We start from the raw sequence: 19,860 nt of genomic DNA on the forward strand, positions 1-19,860 counted from the left end.
ACAAGAAGGTGTATGTGCAACTTCAATCCACCAGGAGGCAGCGTTGAGCTTCCATTCGGATTACCTTAACATGAACTCATGCAAAGTGGGACCTCCAAAACCACTCGGCTATTATTACCTCGCACTCACAGGCTTGATTTTTGATTTTCATTTTAGCCGCGGCGCTAATTATACGTGTACGTCTCGTTGTAACCGGATCTGCTATAATCTGCTCCGCCGCGTGCTGCTCGTAGTCCCAGGTGGGGAGCTCGAGTTGGAACTTTACAGATTAAACTCTGACTCCAGTGAGACATTTAAGACGTATCGCTGCGGCCGGCGATGACGTTACAGTTTGGCCTTACCGGCAATGCGGTGAGCTACCAGGCCCTCCAGGTTCAACTCCCCCTCCTCGGCATCCTGCTCTCGAGCCAGAGAGGAAGAGGAGGTGTCCTTAGGTTGAGGGGTGAGAGCGGGAAGCGGGGAGGACGACTCGCTGCAGCCCGGATAGGGAGATGAGCCCTGTAGGTCCGGAGACTGAGACGCCGTGGTGCCCGCCGTGTACGAGTTGACGGCTTTGAACGGCGGGTGGACGTTTGGATCTGAGGGGAACTGCTGCTGTGCTGGACGTGTGTGCGCGTAGGGCTCGGGCGTGTGCGTCGGGGTGTTGTTTTGATTTTGCAAAGCGGGGCTGGGCCTTTGAGGGGAGTGTACCGGAGACTCCAAAAGGGGGCTCTGGTTAGCAAACGTTCTCCCGGTGGCGCGTGGCGGCGCATGGAAAGTACTGTTGAACGACCCCGAGTAGCCGTGGATGGCCGAGTCGCCTTGGTACGATGGTCTCGTGAGTGTCTGGGAGAAGGGCACGGGGGATGAACTGAGGGTGTGTTCCCCAGGGGGGACGCTGTGTGACTTGGACATGTGAGAGTTAATGGGGTCCAGGTCCAGCATGAGCATGTTGAGCGCTTCGATGGATTGCTCGATGTCCCGTTGAGACGCCGAGGAGGGAAAATGCGGCAAGCTATGCGTGGACTGGAGGGGCGGGCCAAAAGGATCATCGGGGAGGCTGTACTGGTGCCAAGCGCTCAGTCCCCTCTGAACGGCGTCCCGGCTACTGGTGCTCCTCTCGGGGGCCCTGGGCATTTGTTTGGGGTTGGACTCGGGACTGCTCGTCGGCGGGTTACCGAAGGACTGCGAGCGATACATTCCGCTTTCATTCTGGAAATTGTTATAGCCCCCCGATGGCGAAGCGGAGGCACTGCGCTCTTGCATGGTAGCGACCGTTTGTATTCCGCGCACCGGCATCTCGGTCAACTTCTCGCCGAGAACGGCTCGTTCAAGGTAGGGGCCGTCGGTTTGACTTCTGACGGGGGCTTGCGACTGGTAGTAGAGGTCACCTGGGGTGGCTTGACCCTCTAAGGACGAAAGTGTGCCCAAACTCTCCACACTGTTGCCCTCTTGGCTATTGGGAAGCTCGTCATCAAGAATATCGGTCTCGCGCTCTTCTGCCGAAGGGGCGGCGATTAGTCTGGGGTGACCCCCGTTGACGTGCACCTGCGCGGGGACCAGGTGGCGGACGCCGCCTCCCGGACTGGTGGAAGTGGACAAATAAACTTGCCGCTGATGAACAGGCGCCTCGAGTCCGCTCAGAAGCTGATCGAGTTCTCGCTTCTCCTGGGGGCTGAGGGACGGGCGGCCGGGCGGCGGGTTGCCCTGGCCGGATCCCACCTGCAGGGACTGACTGTGTTCCTCGGTGCGGTCTGTCTTGACGGAGGCGGTGGAGTTTCCCGAGTCGCTGCTCACAGACAGAGTGTGGTCGACGGCGGGGAGAGAGGCGTGGCCTATAACGGGAAGAGTTTGCTCTGACGGTTGAAGGGGGTGGTTTGGGTTCTCCGGGGCGCTCAAGGGGTCTCCGTGGACCGGGAGACCGTTGATGGTGACCGCTCCTCCCTCCAGGGAGTTTTTCTTTCGGACCTGCGCATACAGGCTTCCGTCAAGTGGACCTTGACTGTGAACGACATCTGAAAGAAAGAAAAAAGAGAGATTAAACCTACAACTAGTTCACTGCTGCTCAACTTGTCAAGGAGTCAAGAACCCCAGCGCAGGGAAACTCTGGAAGGCTTTTTTTAAACCCCGAGTCGTTAGCCCAGCGACCAGCAACACTGGCCTCACGCGCTATTAATAGACACTTTACAGGGCTAAAGGCGGGGCTAGCATTGCGTCACTGAGGAAAGCAGGGTGGACACTGACCGACAAACACAACGCCGACAAAATGCCGTCTCCGACTATCCTTCGGCTCGGCCGTGAAGCCTGTCGGTAGAACTTCTGGTATTGTCCAAAGAAGCCCCCGCAAAGTCAATGCGGTGGCGTACACGTGGAAAGAACAGCTGACCTCAAAGCGCTACTCAAATCCAAAGTCTCACACTTAAAGCTCATCCACATTCCCAAGTAGTCCCCACAAAGCCACGACAAGTACGCCGATAACAGCTGACCAGTATGTGCGACAGATGGTTCTTTCAGGAAGGAGCAAGAAACACAAGTGGCTTCTTATATCAAGGAATGGAAGAAACAAAAACAAAAAAATCCTCCTTACCTGCAGATGTGATTTTCCTTGGTTCTCCCAAAAACTTGACCAAATAGTCTTTTACTTGCACATAATTGAAGCGAGAAGGTTCTCCTGTTGCTCCCCTCTCTGTGTCCTTCCATCACTAGAAATGTGTTTGACGCCAGTGAGGCGGGGCTGCGGCAACATATGATTCTTCCCAGCAGCAGGGGAGTGGCTAGCTAGAACTCCCAAATGGTGACGGATGGAGCCCTTCCTTCAAAGCCACCTTGAATGTCCATGGCTTCATATTTTTTTTTTTTTCCATCAATTTTACATTGGTGCAGTTCATTGCAGAATCAGAAAAATGAAAAAAATCAATGCGCCAAATAACCCCAGGCACAGGAAAAAAGATCTCGAGGTTTGCACCTGTACAATTTGAGGGGATTTTTTTTTTTAACATGATTTCCTATTTGTCATCCTCCATGAACCAGGAAGTAAGCTTCCGTATTCACAACACAACTGTAACTCTCACTCAATTTCTCTCTATATGTGCTGCATCACCGTTTGTGTTCAAATATCTATCGTTTGACTGAACACTATCGCCGATAGGATGACTTCATCTACGCATGCAAATTTGGATTGTTTTTCAATACACAAAATGTCCATTTTTGTTTAGTTTGACAGTAAAAGTCATCTGTTAGGAGTAATGAACAGCTCAAAGTCTCTTTCTTTAAGATGTGTTCACAATCTGCTGCTTGTACACTGAATCCAATTTGCTGGAATTATCTTGGATTTTTGCTTGCAAATAAATACATTTAAAAAAATCATCCAAGCGATGGCTCACAATCATCAAGTCAAGTCATTGAATGTTATCAATATGAGCTATAAACACATTCAGTGGTTCCATTTCAAATTTCTTTACAAGTCCGGAGAATATCCAAGATGTCTGCCACCTCTCTCTCTCTCTCTCTCTCTCTCTCTCTCTCTCTCTCTCTCTCTCTCTCTCTCTCTCTCTCTCTCTCCTAAATCAAGTGGGATCAACTCCAGCTTCCCCGTGACCCTGAACAGAAGACGCAGTTGTAGAAAATGGACGGATGGATGACGCCGTAATGCCGGTCACGCGGCTTCAAGTAAAGCGCTGAGAACTCCTTTTGAAACACCAACACATGCCCTGCCAAAAGATCCAATGGCGCTGCCAGGCACCAAACATGCAGTTATCACTCACATTCATGTCAAAGTGCCTCAAATCTCTGCGGCGGCACTCTAGCCGGGTATTAACTGTGGCCAACACACAAAACCTTCCCTGGGCGCCATTAAATAGTGGCAGCAAACCTCAAATTAGATCAGGTGAGTCACCCGGGCGCCGCACATGCTCCTGGGTTGGCCTTCAGAATTGACGTTTGTTTTAATGCCACGCACTTCACTAGCGCTAGCTAGCTTGGGTGTCTCATTTTCACAAATGTGGCTAATGGTTTGTTATAAATAGAAGCAGTTGGACACCCATTGCTGTGTCAATAGCCCAGCTGGGAAGTGGACTACATAGATAGTCGTGTGCGCACATGCACTTTGCTCCAGAAATATTTGGACAGTGACTTTTGGTGAATTCAACCATAAATAGGAACAAATGAAAAATATATCAGTCGCCATTGTTTTGCGGTAACTCGGAATGCTCTTGGAAAAAAAAACCATTTAACTAGAATTCAAATTTCAATGAGCTTACAAGTGAACACTTTGCGGGGGGGGAAGCTTCCGTCCGTCCAAAACACAAAGATGGCTACCGTCCCGGTTAAAGCCACCATTTTCTTTCACTAAGCCAACATATCTTGAACGGCAGTTGACCGGCTCAGGCAGGAATGTGGGGACACGCGATGATGTCATCTCAGCACTGCTTTGATATCGCCGTGACGACAGCCAGTCTGCATGCCGAGCGCAAGGCGCCCGACGTTGACTGACAGATAACCGACGAGAAAATCTTCAACTCATAATACGTCGCAATTCTTTTTTTTTGAAGACGTTTGCAGCGTGACATATGACTGACAGCGTCTGGTTTTACATGAGCCACGTCTGCCAGGCGTCCCGTCCGTCACTCGCTCCTTCGAGCTAACGTGAACGACAGTCAGGGTGATGTCATGTGAAAGACACGGCGCCGTGCCGGGACGGCGAGGTTGACTCCAAAATAATCCGCTTTCAAGAGCAGAAGAGCATCACAGCGGGGTACCCGGGACCGCTGCGTCGGCAACCTGCTGCGGCGCCTCACCGCGCTGTCAGCGGCACGTCCGGGCTCAAAGCATTTTGTTCTCGTGTGACACGTACAAGCGCACATTTCAAATAGTTCACCGCTCTCCATTTCTGCAGACTCAGTTGGCTTCGGTAGATTTAGTTTCGGTCAAGTACAGGTAGATATAGGCGATGTTTCGGATGTTAGAAGAAACCGGGGAGTCTGGAATGGACTGCTTTGTATGTAATGGAGAGCGATATAAAGCCAAACTGTTTTTCCTGGATGATTTCGGACCCATATTCGATCGCAATATCGGATCGGGACGCCTGTAAATTTTTTGCACTGATTCCAAAATGGCACTGTATTTGATTTCTTTTTCTCTTGCACAGCAAGTTATACTAATAATAATAACAATAAAGTCAAATAATAATAATAATAATAATAAAGTCAAATAATAATAATAATAATAATAATGACTTAAAATAAAATCACAAAAAAATATCTCAAAAACCTGAACATTTTGAAACCTGTCACATTTCCGTACATGTAAAGTAAAGCATCTCTGATCCAAATTTGCTGTTGAGCAGTGTTATTATCAGTGGCAAACGTCATCAACAGTAAACGTCTGACTAGCGGCATGTCGTGAAATGCGAGCGTTAACGTCAACAAAGACTCAAGTCTCACCTACTTCCAAACGCACGCCTTTTCCTTCAATCAGTCCTCGCAAGTGACTTGTGAGCCTCTGCCTCGCCCCTGCGTGTCCCTTTCCGTCACTGTCCAGCTATTCTAGACATCTTTCACGGCTCGGCCCGGCCAAATAGGGGAGGGGTTGTAAACAAGGGCCTTCCAGCCTTCTGAACCTCACCCGCAAATTCCACTGCTTCATCCTAACGTAACCAAAGCGCTGCTCATTCATGTCCAACCATTTGTTCTCTTGTCTCGACCAATCAGATGTTTGCATTGAAACGAGTTTCTGTTTCCAAAAACAATCTTTTGGCCGTTCTGGGCCTTCTGACTCGCGGTGGCAGCGAGGTCGACAGCTGCCGAGGGGGGGGGAGGCGGGGTTATTAGCGGAGCAAAGTCACGCTGACACACGTGCTTGCGTAAAAACGGCAATGCGCTCAACGAGTAAATCAAATGCCGTGCGATACGCGCAGGTGAACGCTAACGAGGCGCGCTGACAATATACATGCTGCCGGGGGCTGCTCACTTCAGGATTCGGATCCAGCAGACTCGGAAAGACACCGTTTCTTTCGTACTGGGCTCTTTCAAGTCCGTAGACAAGGTGGGTGTTAAACGCGGCGCCAGGAGGCCTAAGCGACGTGGATTCGCTCATCGACCCCTCGATGAGTGATGTCGTGCCTCTGAATCTATTCTCTGCCATTGTCAGGGAACCCCCACATCGTCATAAACTTCTCAGATGGTATCCTAGGAGTCAAACTATTTTTAGAGCGGGTTCAAAACAAAGTCTTCCACTTCGCTGGACAGCCGAGAGGCTTAAATTACAGGACGAGAGGTTTCCTGTCGACTGGCTGTTACGATGGGATGCAATTTGCAATTCGGGCCATTCCCGCTGACCTTCTCCAAACGCCGCAATTACCACGACGTCTCTCCGAGGACGTCCATAAAAATGAGACGGCTCGTGGATGTGGCTGCCGGTGAGATGACCATCCACACGACGTGTGCTGTGCGCGTACCGTGTTGGTCGTCCGCGGCGGCCTCAGAACGATGAGTGAAGTTCTCGTACGAGTCCCAACGGATCAGAGGATCTTGAGTGTTGTAGTCCACGCAGACGCTCGGCCCATTCTCCAGATGGCCCAGACCTGAGGAACGCATGTCGTCAAAGGGGGACGGCGGCTCATATATTTAGGAGCGGTAATTATTGGCGGTTAGAAAAAAAACATGCTACCTTTGATTTTCTGTGGAGCGTAAGAAAAGACAAACTCCACCTTGCCATACTCGGGAAATCTGTCATCTGTACAGAGAAAGAAAGTACTTTAAAAGATGGAACATATACCCCCATGTATACATCGACTTGTAATAATCGCTAGGTATCACTGGGTGGCAGCAAAACGCTTTTTTTTTTTTTTTTATTATACAAGGTTGACTATTGAAGCTCTTGCCCTCATGCCCTTCAATGGACCTTAGTTGCTTGATGCCACCAGATGGCGCCAGATCGTTTTAAATTAGACATGGCTTTGGTCAAGTCAAAAGTTGAGTTTCTCAGTGCCTGATGGGTTCCCCAAATATCTGTTCACTGTAACACTAACGTTCTTGAATTCTTTTTGTTTTAATACAGTGAATAAGTCTTATGCTGTTCTATAAATAAAGATGAGTACATTTCCAAATCTATTTCGGCTGTATCTATTATTGACCACCAGATGGTAGCACAACGCACAACTACGAGCCGGCGTAACCCCCAAAAAAATAAAAATAAATAAAAGTACCTTTGAATGTCTCATCTAATTCGCTCTTCCCAAACACCACTCCCAGATCGTGGATGGCGCACGTGTGGAACTGCACCCTGAACACAACATCCCTGGTGGGGTTTCTGTAGCGCTTGTGGTAACACTTGAGCTGTGTGGCAGGTGAGCGGAGAAAGTGTGGCAACGCAAAGATCAAACAGAAAGAAGGTTCAACCAGGAGGAATCGCTCACCAGGATGTCGCCCTTTAGCAGGAGGCCCGGTTCGATAGTGATGCAGATGCTGGTGTTGCTGTCTCCCTGCACGTTGCTGTGGAACAACAACCACATCATCTCGTGAGAACAAACGCGTTCAAGGCACCGACGAGGTACTTCTAATTACGTACTATATTCCCGACGTGTAGACGGGCTGCATCGCTTGGTAAATCTTCAGAAATGGACGACAGCCTGGGCGGGGTAAAAAGCCAGAGGGGACATTTAGCTTCGTATTACTTCTCAGTGTAGCAAATATTGGCAGGGCGCATCCTCACCCCCTTTGGACTCAAAGTTGGGAATTCCGTGCATGATGACGTGGTGCAGGAACAGGGGCTTGTTGTTGATTTTGATGTGGCCCGACAAAAGGCCGTTGAAGTATCGCACATACCTGAAGAGCAAAGAACAAAACCGGGATGAGCCCACTTTCCCCCATCCGTGTTCTATTCTGCTTTTCCTCATTCGGATCACAGATGGGCCACTGACAGGTATCGAGTGACTTAATATGCATGTAAACATGGAAACTCCACAAAGGAAACCCGGAGCCTCTCAAATGTGAGGCAGACGTGCTGAGTAACATTCTAACACTGCTTCCCTCCAAGTTAGCAAAACAAATAATCCTATAATCAAATGCCAGCGTGTTTCTCCCCTGCTGCTCCTGTTTCCTGAGATTATTTTCCACTATGTGCAACAGTGAGTTGTTGTGTTCAGGGGCCAATTGGGTTTCTGGTGAGTTAGTGCGGCCTGGTTGTTAAACATCATTGTGAGGAGGCTACCCGACATGACCTTGACCGTGAGGAGGCCGAATGCCGTGCTCCGCTGATGGAGGCCAGATGGTGGAGTTAGCAGGGATAGAAACAGGTGAGGGAGGAAGGAAGGAAGCAGGCGAGGCAAGAAGGAAGGAAGGAAGGAAGGAAGGAAGGAAGGAAGGAAGGAGGCGAGGCAAGAAGGAAGGAAGGATGTAAGGAAGGAAGAAAGCAGGCGAGGAAAGAAGGAAGAAAGAAAGAAAGAAAGAAAGAAAGAAAGAAAGAAAGGAAGGAAGGAAGGAAGGAAGGAAGGAAGGAAGGAAGGAAGGAAGGAAGGAAGAAAGAAAGGAAGGAAGCCATGCAGGTGATGCAAAATTTTGAAAGAAATTTGGCTTGTTTTATTTTTGAATGTTGACAATTTCTTTGGATTTTGGATCATTTTTTTGGGAGAGTGAAAAAAAAAAAAGCACATTATTGATAGGATTTTTTTGTACAAGCACTTATCCACAAGTGAGGTCAGTCCAGTTTGAATGCCGACGATAATAGCAGGCGGGCGAGGGAGGGCAGAGATTATTCTATCTAAAACGGGAAATAGCAGCTTGGCTGAGGATGAGTCAGTCCCCCGATTTCTTTGTTGATTCTCTGCCACCTTCTTCTTATCTCCCTCCTCTGAAGAGTCCACAACATGCTCGATGACATCATCAACTCTGGTGGAAAACAGACGCTCTCTCGGGAGCTCTCTTGGCATGAGTGGAATCTCTTAAACAAGCACAGTGGATGCCGTGACATTTTCACACAATTATCCCAATTCCAGCTAAATTACAAAACCTTCTTCCTGTGTACGCCAAGAAACCGCATTTGGAGCGCTCCTTGGAAAATTGGAAACACAGCGTGCATACTTTGTACCGTGCGATAAGCTAGCGGAACATTTCCAAACAGGGAGCGAGGTAACAACTGACCTTCTCTGCGAGGGCTGGCCCATGGGAAGCGCCTTGTCCTCATAAAAACGCCTCATGGCGAAGCGGTCCAGGGCCTGGTCGGCGCTGCAAATGTAGACCAACACCGATTGTTGACATTCACCGGAATGTTTGGAAGATTTATCCTGCGGGCTTTGAAAGTATCTCCAAAAGTTTGAACAACATCTGGCGGCATTAAAGAACGATGACTCTCCCGAGCTGCTTGTTCTCAGAGAAGCACAACTATAAAGCGGCCGGGATGGCTCCATGAATCATGCACACACACACACACACAGCGAGATGTTTGTATCTACCTTGCTGAGATGTTGCTGTAGTGCATATAGGCTGCCACCACCACCCCGGTCCGACCTCGGTTTCCCTGCAACGTCGCAAAAAGCCGTACGGTGACGGACAAGTTCTCCACCTTAATGAGACGCTGCGGTCTGTAGGAGTTTACTTTGTTGTGAAGCACCACCACGTTGTGCGGGTCGCCGTTGAGCCAGGTGTCGATGGCCTTGCACATGCTGCAGATCTTGTCCAGCGGCGGCGCGTGGTGGTCTGGCCAGCCGAACTCCAGCACCTGTACCGGACCGGCCAGCGTGAACCTTCTCAAATGTCGTGTTTTCACGCTTCTTTTTTTTTTTTTTTTTTTTTACCTTAGGGTTTAATGTGGCGAGGTCGTTCCTCAACTCACTCAGGTTGAGCACCTGAAAGAAGAAGACGAGGAATGAAGCAGAAGCCACTCGCGGGTGGCTTCATTCATGCCGTGTTCCTCACCAGGTAGTGTTCGCCGTGTTTCGAGCGCAACATGGCCGCCACCTCCTTGAGATGGGCGATGTAGCTGCGCTCCTCGGCAGTGGCGGGGAAAGAGAAGGAGATGATCCTCTCCGTGATGTAGACCAGGTCCACTTCGTAGCTCTCCTCCATGTCTTGGATCATACTCTGACTCCTGGTGAGGGCAAGCAAGTCACCGCTTGACGAGATTGTCATTTTTGGCTCCAATTGGGTTGAATCTTACCGTGACTGCTTGCGCTTTATTTCTGCACTCTTGCAGGACCTGGCTGAGCCCTGAAGGGATCATAAGCATGTCAATCAGAAACAATATCGCTCAATAAAAGATCCAAAATGGAGAGAATCCTGTTTGGTGCACCAGATGTGAGACAGGCCTCATGAGGGATCTGTGTGTGACATCACAACAGTTTGTGGTCTTGTCGCAACATGCGGGGGGGGGGGGGGGGGGGGGAGCTGTTAAAACTGCAGGAGGGGGCAAGCACCAGCCGTTGCGGCTCGGCTCGGCTCAAAATCAATCGACCCATCCAATTTGTTTACGATTTGGAAACGATAAGCACCGGTGACTGGAACTTAAAATGACAAAAAGTTGACGCTGCACAGCTACACCATTAAAGTTTGGGGTATTTCTTCATTTCCTTGAGAAAAAATAATCTGAGGAACCCACGGATGTCACAAATCCTTCAGCTCCCAAGACTTTCCAGACGCTGAGTAGCCACTTCAAAAGGAGACTGACTGTCTGGAAAGCAAACTGCCATCATTTGAACTTGTGAAGACATGCCTGAGTTGTTTTTGGAGAAAATCTTAATGGCTAGCTGGTGAACTAAGCTCCATCGCACTTGATCAATTTCCCACTGAAAAAAAGAATTTGATTTCGCCAAGTAGCTGGATTCCATCTGGATTCAAATACAATTTGACATCCATGTAGCTTACAATCTTCCTTTTTGAATATTATTGATCGAAACGTAGGCGGGGCCTACCTTGGTGCCCAGGTAACCTGTGCTCCACCTCCAAGTTAAGCTCAAGAAGGGAAAACATCTCCTCAAAGATCCGCCGAGAGGCATGGCTGAGTAAGCTGCCGGCCGGCTACTCCAGAATATTAAAATAAGTGAGGAAAGAAAGTTGGACGGATGCGTCATCCGCGTTCGGCGAGGCTGCATTCCACTGGCCGCGGGTTCCCATGATGCCCAAAGATGCTGGATGCCAACTGATGTTTTCCTCTCTGCGGCGACGTACTTTGCCTCCTTTGCAGCTGCTCCTCCCTCCATCCATCTCATTATCTCTGATGATTCCCAACTCCCCCGCTAGAATTTCTCGCGCTTCCTTTGGACTGCAAACATGCGCCGCTTACTGTAATGACCCTTCAGAATGAAGTTCCTGAGCTGAAAATAGTTTGGGCCCCGCGGCTAGCTAACTAGCTAGCGTTATCTTGGTTGGTTCTGCTGCAGCAGCAGCAGCAGCTGTGGGCTGAAATGAAACTAAAAATGTTCTCAGCCTGTTGTCCGGATTTTTACAACCAGTTAGTCATTGTTGTCTTCAGAGACGGAAAAAATTCAGTCAGCTGATATCAACACTGCACATGCTTACCGGAGTATCTACGTGCTTTAATGGCAGCTGAGGAGTCGGAGGCTGTGGAGAGAAACCAGACAGTCGAGCGCTGAGTCAAAAAATGCCAGCATATTGTTTCTTTTGAAGAGCATTATTTAGATAGCAAGGGGGCGGGGCTACAATCTGAATTACAAGTACGTGACAAAGGAGATGAACTGTACAGACAAAACATAAACATGAAGCCAATCATCTTCATCCAGGAATAATAGTTGAGTGGTGTGCTTAGTTGAGCTCTGTAAACAAAACTCCAGACTGTTTAGAAATTGCATTGGTCATCTTAAAGGGCCCCGTCCAAAGTCAAGAAGTGACTGCTTAGAATGCTCCTAGTTTGTTCAGCTCTTCAAATATGAGAAAGAATTGAGAAAGCAGCATGGAATTCCTGACGCGGTCCCGAGCGGGACGCAAAATCAGAGTGCACAGGTCAAAGGCAAGGCTTGAAATCCAGATACGGATCAACGCGTCATTTTATGTGGCCTTTGAGAATTTGAAGCTTTTTTTTAATATATATTTAAATAATTAATAGTCAAACAAACTGTCTTTTCTTGAATTTCAATTTAAAATATTTTTATGCATTTTCTCGGTCTCATTGGCACACTGTTGGCAAGGCACACTGTTGGCAAGGCACACTGTTGGCAAGGCAACACAATTTAAAGTCAAATAATTAGACGAATTTACAAATGACAAAACAAAAAAAATTAAAAGTAAAAAAATATATATAATATATAAGGTTTGGCGCTTTTCAGAATTTAAAGTAAAAAGATTAGAAGAATTAAGAATTTCCAAACAAAATAGTTACAAATAAAAATAAATAAATAAATAAATAAATAAACAAATAAGTATAAAACTATGAAAAATTAAAAAACAAAACAAAGGGGAGAATTAAAAAATAGCTCACTACAATTACTATATGGAAACCCTAACTGCGACCATCAACTCCAAGTTTGACATCCCAGATTTAGAGCCTGACCTTTGACCTCGATCAGCATCTTACAGCTTTGCCCACAATTTCAGGAAAGATCAATACATTGAAAAGGGGATTTGAGCAGGTCAAAAGGGTTTGTCATGCTACTCACCAGCTCATAGTTGGTTCCCGTTTGACACGTGGCGGTGACCTGCAAGAGGAGAAACAGTATGAGAAGAACTGCCATTCTGTTTTCACTTCAGCCCCGCAAATAATAACAAGCGAGGAAAGGCCGATCCTCCGATTGCTTCACGACGACAGCGGCTTTCGTTACGTTTACTGATGTCAAGTGCTCCGAGAGGGGCTCCTGATAGTCTGCGTGAGCATCTCGCAGTCTCGCCGCGTGTTTGCTGGCAGCGAGACGGACGCGGGCTATCAGCGGCCGGCAGGCTCCGCCGGGAAGGAAGCCATCATAATGAGTTTGCACAGTGAGAACAAAAGCCTGGCTGGCATTTGCAAGGCTGTCACCGAGCATATCGGGAGACGGGATCTGGAGCTCTTTTGTTGGCAAGGCTGGCAAACATCATTGATGAAAGTTTTGCGCTTTGCTTGGCTTCCCGCGGCCTCGGCTGACATTAGCGGAACGGTCTTGGCGAGCGGCGGCTGAACGGTTACGCTGCGGTCGCTTCATTTACGGCTCGGGGGTTACGTCAGGACGTTTTTCCCACGGACAACTGAAGAAAAAATGCCAATGAGTGAATATCACAACTGCACCATGTTAATCATAATAATTCACGAAAGAGTTACAAGATATGAAAATACAACTAAAATGCCTCCCCTCAAAAAAAAGATGTATATGAATTATTAACAAGAGTTGCATTCACGGCATGTTTCTCGATCCAAAGGTCAAAAGGCGTCGCCGACGAGAGAAGCCTGACGACAGAGCTTCACTGTTAACATTCCCAAGTGCGACTGACTACTCCATCCTTATAAGGCGGCCGAGGTAGGGAAGCAAATACAATCTTCAAGTGCTTTGCGCACATAAATACAGGGATAGCTTGAAGGCTTTGCCATGTGCCAGAATTAAATAGAAAAAAGGAGTTGTTATGGTAAACATTCTTTCAAGACTTTTTTTTGCTCCTTCAAAGAAAAGATGAAGAACAATTCAAATAATTCCAGAGGACGAGTCCAAACAGTTTTTTTTTGTGTGCTTATGCACCATACAGCAGTTCCGACTCTTCCCCCCAAGTGGTGTTCTATCATTGGAAGAAGTTCTTTTTTTTTTTTTTTTTTTAAATGAATCTGACAATCAGTTATCACCATTTTTTTTTTTTTACCTCCCCTAAAAAAAGAAAAAAATCAGGCAAGCCTGATTCTATTTCATGTATGCCATGGAAGTGCATTACCTCCACACTCACAATTCCCTCCGCAATCCTGCTGAGCTCGGCGATGGCTGCTTGCCTGAGAAACTGAATTCCACGCTCACCAAGCAATGGCCAAATAAGGACCGAAGCTCAAAAAAAAAAAAAAAAAAACTCTTGGGATGGATTTAAACATGCTGGCTCTCTGATTTCCTCGGAGAGAGAGAAGAAATCCACAGAGCGCCATAACAGTGTGTGTTCATCATTGATTTGACATGAGGAGATGGTGATGCTGTGTACGTTCAGTAAGGTGACAAATCAAGGAAAGTATCGGCCGGCCGGGGGTGACCTCAATGAATGACAACTAACATTTCCCCAGATGGACGCCTGAGGCTCATTTGTGAGCATAAACACAAGACAAGATGGCGGTTGGTTTCAAAGTCCTCGAAAATCGACTTTTGAAATCAGAGACAAGTAAAAAAACTGACATTTAAAAAAAAAAAAAATGAATAATAAGAAATAAACGAGCCAGATATCTATTTTTTTTAAAGTGAAGACAATTTGCAATTTTAGTATTGACACCAAATCGGTGTACAATTTGTCTCTGCGGACCAAATTCGGCCCGCAGGCCAGAGTTTGACACACTATAAAAACATAGGCCATAAATTTTAGGTGGCAACAGCGTGGAAAAAACAAACAACCAAAAAAAACTTCCTGGCCCGGAATCCACTCACTACAATGATGTCATGGCATTATTTCCTCCTCTACTCACAAAAGTTGATCTAAAATGTTCTAAAATGTGGGCTGCCCAGACCGCAGCGTGATGATGTATAGGACCAGCTCGCCGCAGTTACGTGATGGCTTTCAGTCGAGATGCTTAGAAGACTGGATGAGAAGGAAAGTAGCTTTTGGACGAGCATCAGGCCGCAGTGAGCGGCAAAGGGCCAATCACTACTGCTACAAAATCGACATTTAATGAGCAGCTGATGAAGATCAGATGTGCAATGGCAGCTCACTTTGGACAAAAAACAAAAAACTTCTGTAAACAAATTTCACGCAAGAGCGGAGCCGTCTCACGACGCAGCCGCCCCCATTTCACGAGTCACGCTTGTTTAACATTAGGGAGGACCGACGACATTTCCCTCGGGGTCGCTCTCCAACACGTCACCTTCCCCGAGGGGATCCGGCTTCTATAAGAAGAGACAAACAGCTGTTCTATTAACATCGCTCTTCACCTCAGTGCGCTCCAGGGACAAGCTCTTGTTACGGGCAAGGTGAGGAAAAAGGTGGAATGTTTTCTCTGGAGCTTCGGAAGCAAATTAAAAACATCGGCAGGCTGTGCCGTACCCGAGGGCGCTACAAGAAAAGTCAATCGCTGTGTTTTGTCTCGAAGAAGAAGACACGTGACCTCTTGACCGCTCGTCTCGCTCAAGGTCAGAGACGTCGACGGACGTCGGAAAGCGGGAAAAGCGCGCAAATCATCTCCTGCGCTTTGAAGGAAGCTGCCGACTTGCCAAGCCTCCAATGCCTCTCACGTGACATAACACGAAAAGGGAAAAATGCATCTCGACTTCTTACCTGTCCGCTGGAGCGCTCTCTCCTCTTTCCTGCTCTGCTCGCTTTCTAAGGTTGCATTTCCACTGGCTGCACAGCGCCCGCCGGCAGCCTCGCCCCTTCCCGAGAGGAGCGCAACCAAATACAGCCACTTTTTGACTAGCTCCTCCGACAACCCCCCCCCCCCCAGCTCTCTCACTCAAAACACCGTGGGTAATCTCGGACGCGTGCCAGAAAGCTACTGAAGTCAACTGTGTTCAGCCGGCGGACTGAACCAGGATGCACTTTTGGTGCTGCTGGCTCAGACTGGTCCCTCCGCTGCCAAGTCATCTCGCAACGCTCTATATAAGGCCAAGAAAGCAGCTTGGGGCTTCTCGGTGCCCCGAGCGAGACAGTACAAAATGCAGCCCTCCCTCCCACTCTGTCCAATTCCCCTGTCCGCACTCCTTCTGTCTGCACTTTGCTCAAAGCGGCTGTTGAAAGAGAATAACTATCATTGCATCAACAACGTGGGGGGGAATGCGTCCAAGGTTGGGGGGGGGGGAGTAAAAGCAACCTGGATGGATGGATTTTGCTCTGTAACCCTGCTGTTTAGGAATATTCAATCATCCACTCCCATGTTTAAAAGCTACGTGGGCATATCTAGCCTCTGAATCTTCCACAGCAGCAACAATCTGGGCCACATGTCCAAGGTGGGGGGGGGGGGGGGGGACCCAACAACACAAGTACATGGAGTAAGACAAGAGTGATAAAAAGATAAATACGTTGCACATTATGCGTGCCACATGTCGGCAACGCCAAAGCTTCTTGACACCCGCGTTCAAATCACGATAGGCCCCATTAAAGCGCCATAAAGAGTATAAAAGCATCCGAGCAATTGCGTGCCACCTTAATGATGTCAACAATGTGATGTTAAAATGAGCATAAAGAATAAAATCATTGGCACATTTACTGTTACAAGGTCAGCGGCTGGAGATAAGACCGCAGTTTCGACACAATTGAGGAATTCAATCATGTTCTCCTTCTAAAGATTCACTCAAATATTTGTGTTTGATGGTTTTAACACGCCTGTTGACACAATTGAGCAAGCAATGTCTTAGTTGAGACTGGGGGGGTGATGACATTTACAACATGGCTTCAAACAACACAAAACCACAAAGAACAGCCTCGTTGGGCTCTAAGCATGGTTGTGTCCTCTGCTTTTCATCGGTTCTGTTTTCCATTGCACAAAGGGATCACGCGGTGACATTAAAAGTGGGGGAACGGACGGCGACAGACGAACGGACGGACGGACCCCAGTGGGCCCGCTGGAGGAAATGTGCTGGCAATTAAGGGCAATGGCTTCACATCACTGTTTTCATCTTGCACGCAGACAACAAAGTGTCACATGAAAACCACTCTGGGGGCTGAATTGATAAGTTAGGAGGTTACTCCAGAGGTCAGACATTTTGTTTGTTGTATCCTACTTGCTGCTTTAGGGCATCAATAAAATCAAGACAAACTGTATGTTTGATAGATTATTTTCATTTTTTGAATCCCTCGGTGCCAGGCCAGATAATTGACTTGGCTACTTCCCACACTTTCGGGCCATGTAGGGAACATATAAATAATATTGATTGGATTTTTTCACAATTTTTAGTGTGTTATTTTTTTATATTTTAAATATCCTTTTTTTTTTTGCGGACCCCCTGAGATATCCTCGACTCCCAGATGGCACAGTGAAATAGTTTGTAGAACAAAGCAGCAAACCAGGGAAGTAAATGTCTTACCTTCACTTCACATTTCTTATGGCAGGACAGTTGACAAGCTGCAAAGAAGAAAGACACGCGTTACTTGTTGCGCCAAGTGGACGTCGGCAGACTTGCACACACTGTCACGCTCACTGCCCAGTCGCTGAGCTGGAAAACTGCACCAAGGTCAGCCTGCTCCTGCTCCTGCTCCTGCTCCTGCTGCTGCCTTGTACCGTACATGATTAAGTGTGGGGCTGCCCCCTAGTGGCTAAACTGCAAATAGCCACCATAGCACATGACAAAGGATTATTTTTTTTATTTCAGGGATGTCCAAATGTTTAAGTTGGCATTTGCTGATGTCATATACATCGAGCCTCTGGAACAAATAAAGCGTTTTTTTAAATGTTTAAAATCTTTCGATTACATTTTAATGATGGGTTTTAGGGTCAAATGTTTCACTGGGGGATGGGGGGGTGCACATTTCGAGGCGCATCTTTGAGTGTCTCAGCTGTTTTAAAAAGACAAAAATGAAAAACAACAAGACAAAAAAGGCAAAAAAATGAGGTCTGCATTAGCATCGCTGGTGGATGTATTTATGTTATTCGAGAAATATGAATTGGAAACGCCGAGATTGTAATGTTGAGGTTTTGAGTCGCGATTGGAAATGTGTAGAGAGGAACAAAAGAGTACTGAAGACAAATCTCGTGCCCTCCCCATTTCCCCATTCTGCCTCTGTCTAGCACCCCACTTTGCGTCTTATCTAGGCTAATTCAGCAGCAGCTGCAGCAGCAGCAGCAGCAGCAGCCCTGCTAATTTTAACAGCAAATCCTTCGCCAAAGCCCCAAACCGGCTTGATCTCCTACTGCCGCTCAAGCTCTTCAGCTCGGCTTTGGCACCGCGGCCACAAAAGAATAGCGACGTATGTTTGCGCCAAAAGGAGAACATTTAAAAAAAAAAAAACTGGATCACAAGTCAACGACGCAGCGACGGACAAGGATTTCCCGAACATCATCGGCCTCCGCTCGCTGAGGCGTGGTAATGTTTCTGGCAGGCGTGATGGCAATTTGCTGAACTAAACGGACAAAGTAGGTCGTCGGCAGCCGCAGCCTTTCCCAGTGCGGCGGCGGAGGAGGAGGAGGCCAGGGAAAGAAACACCTACAATTGATTATCCGGTCAAATCAAAGCAGGATTGCTCGCTCACCTTTGCAGATGAGACCTTCCTTTGTGATGGCCTGCTTGCATATATCACAGCTCTTGGCCTTCTTGAATGGCTTGAGTTTGAAGGTGTGCGTGTGGACCCCCTCCAGTTCGTCGGGCTGAGGAGAAGCGGAAAAAGTTATTTAAAATTCATGAAATTAATTACATTTTAATTCATTCATTTCGAAAGACATAAAACAATAACAATCCGGCCTATACAGCTGTTTACAGACACACAAATGAAGCATCCCAAAAATTGACCTACTCTGAAAGCTATGTTAAGTTCTAGTGCTGATTTGTGTCAACAAATTGTCAAAAAACTTCTCTGGAGTGAAATATGCTGCCCAAGGTCAAAGGTCATCCAGCTGCACCAAGAACCAAAACATACTCAAAAATCCAAATAGAAGGAGATACAAAACACACAAGCGTGTGTGTGTCCATGTGTGTGTGTGTGTGTGTGTGTGTGTGTGTGTTCAGGGTGTTTCCCTCAAACAATTCCGTCATCTTTCCAATTAGAAAGAAGCCCACCAAGAACTCTCCTGTCATATTGTCATCATCCCCGCTCCCTGGATGACCTTTGGTGAGTCAGTGTCATTTGCTTTGTGTGTTTGTGCAGGCTGAATAAGAAAGGCCACTTTTGACACCCGATTGGTTGCCACGGCAACGCGTGTCGGCCTACCAGGCGGTAGATTGAGTATTTTCCAAATTTGTAAATAAGCCAAGAGGTCCAAGAGAGACAATTAAGACTTAAGAATTAAGACTGCCCGAGATCCGAAGACGCACAACAAGACGAGGTGTTCTTCTGAGGGCTTATGGACAGCTAGCACAGTAAATCAAGTACTGGTGCTCCTCTCCCCGAGGTGCACTTAACTAATGAAAAGCAGCACAACAATACTTGGAGTGGAGACACGGGCGCTACCACGAGGAAGGTGGGGCGGGGCGACACACCCAAAGACACCAACGTGTCCTTCGGCACCTCACGAATGCAAATGATTCTTGCCGTGTATGAATGGTGACCAAACACGTATGAAGCCGAGCAAACACTCCAAGAATTGAACGATTTGGTTCGCCATCAAAGGCAACACCAAAATCGAGTCATGGAGGATTGCCAGTGCCCCTCTGACTTTGTCTGGTGTTGCAATAAACAGGCTGACGTCATTTTCCTGCAGTCCATTAACTCTTTCATAACAAATAAAAAAAAAAGTTGAAATTTCCTTCGGAAAACAAAAATCAATCATTTGTAATCAAATGTACAAAATACACAGCTCAAAAGTCAGAGCTGCATTTTTCTTTCATTATTTTTGTAACTGTTAAAATACGGCTGTTTTTTTCCCAAATGCGCCGATGAAGCAAATATGAAATATCTCGTCTACACAGAATTAATGCGAAAGGCATCGGGGAGTTAAGCGGTTCATCAAATGGAAAATCCTACGGGAATGAAGACCGAGTCCAGGTGGAGAATGCAATTGGAACTCGTCCGGCACATGGCACGACTCCATCCATCCATCCATCCATCCATCCATCCATCCATCCATCCATCCATCCATCCATCCATCCATCCATCCATCCATCCATCCATCCATCCATCCATCCAAGCAGGCCAGCGC

At 47.5% G+C, this 19,860-nt stretch overlaps 1 protein-coding gene across 7 annotated transcripts in view; it reads right to left on the reverse strand.

Annotated features, from left to right (window-relative positions):
* tns1a (tensin 1a) overlaps positions 1–19,860 on the reverse strand; it is a 33,837-nt gene that overhangs the window by 7,537 nt on the left and 6,440 nt on the right. For 2 of the 7 annotated variants that reach the window (XM_085905437.1, XM_085905464.1), the window contains exons 3-19: positions 18,258–18,372; positions 17,096–17,133; positions 12,584–12,622; positions 11,490–11,531; positions 10,132–10,181; positions 9,891–10,062; positions 9,770–9,820; positions 9,571–9,693; positions 9,428–9,492; positions 9,117–9,200; positions 7,690–7,802; positions 7,546–7,606; positions 7,394–7,469; positions 7,184–7,313; positions 6,646–6,711; positions 6,434–6,559; positions 342–1,994 (exon numbers count right to left, since the gene is read on the reverse strand). In XM_085905437.1, the coding sequence (XP_085761563.1) occupies positions 342–1,994; positions 6,434–6,559; positions 6,646–6,711; positions 7,184–7,313; positions 7,394–7,469; positions 7,546–7,606; positions 7,690–7,802; positions 9,117–9,200; positions 9,428–9,492; positions 9,571–9,693; positions 9,770–9,820; positions 9,891–10,062; positions 10,132–10,181; positions 11,490–11,531; positions 12,584–12,622; positions 17,096–17,133; positions 18,258–18,372 (3,004 nt within the window). The other 5 variants (XM_085905429.1, XM_085905412.1, XM_085905446.1 and 2 more) reach the window with 4 other exon arrangements.

The sequence above is a fragment of the Syngnathus leptorhynchus genome, chromosome 1 (genome assembly GCF_054491065.1).
Source record: "Syngnathus leptorhynchus isolate UIUO chromosome 1, UIUO_Slep, whole genome shotgun sequence".
In the NCBI taxonomy this organism is placed as follows: domain Eukaryota; kingdom Metazoa; phylum Chordata; class Actinopteri; order Syngnathiformes; family Syngnathidae; genus Syngnathus; species Syngnathus leptorhynchus.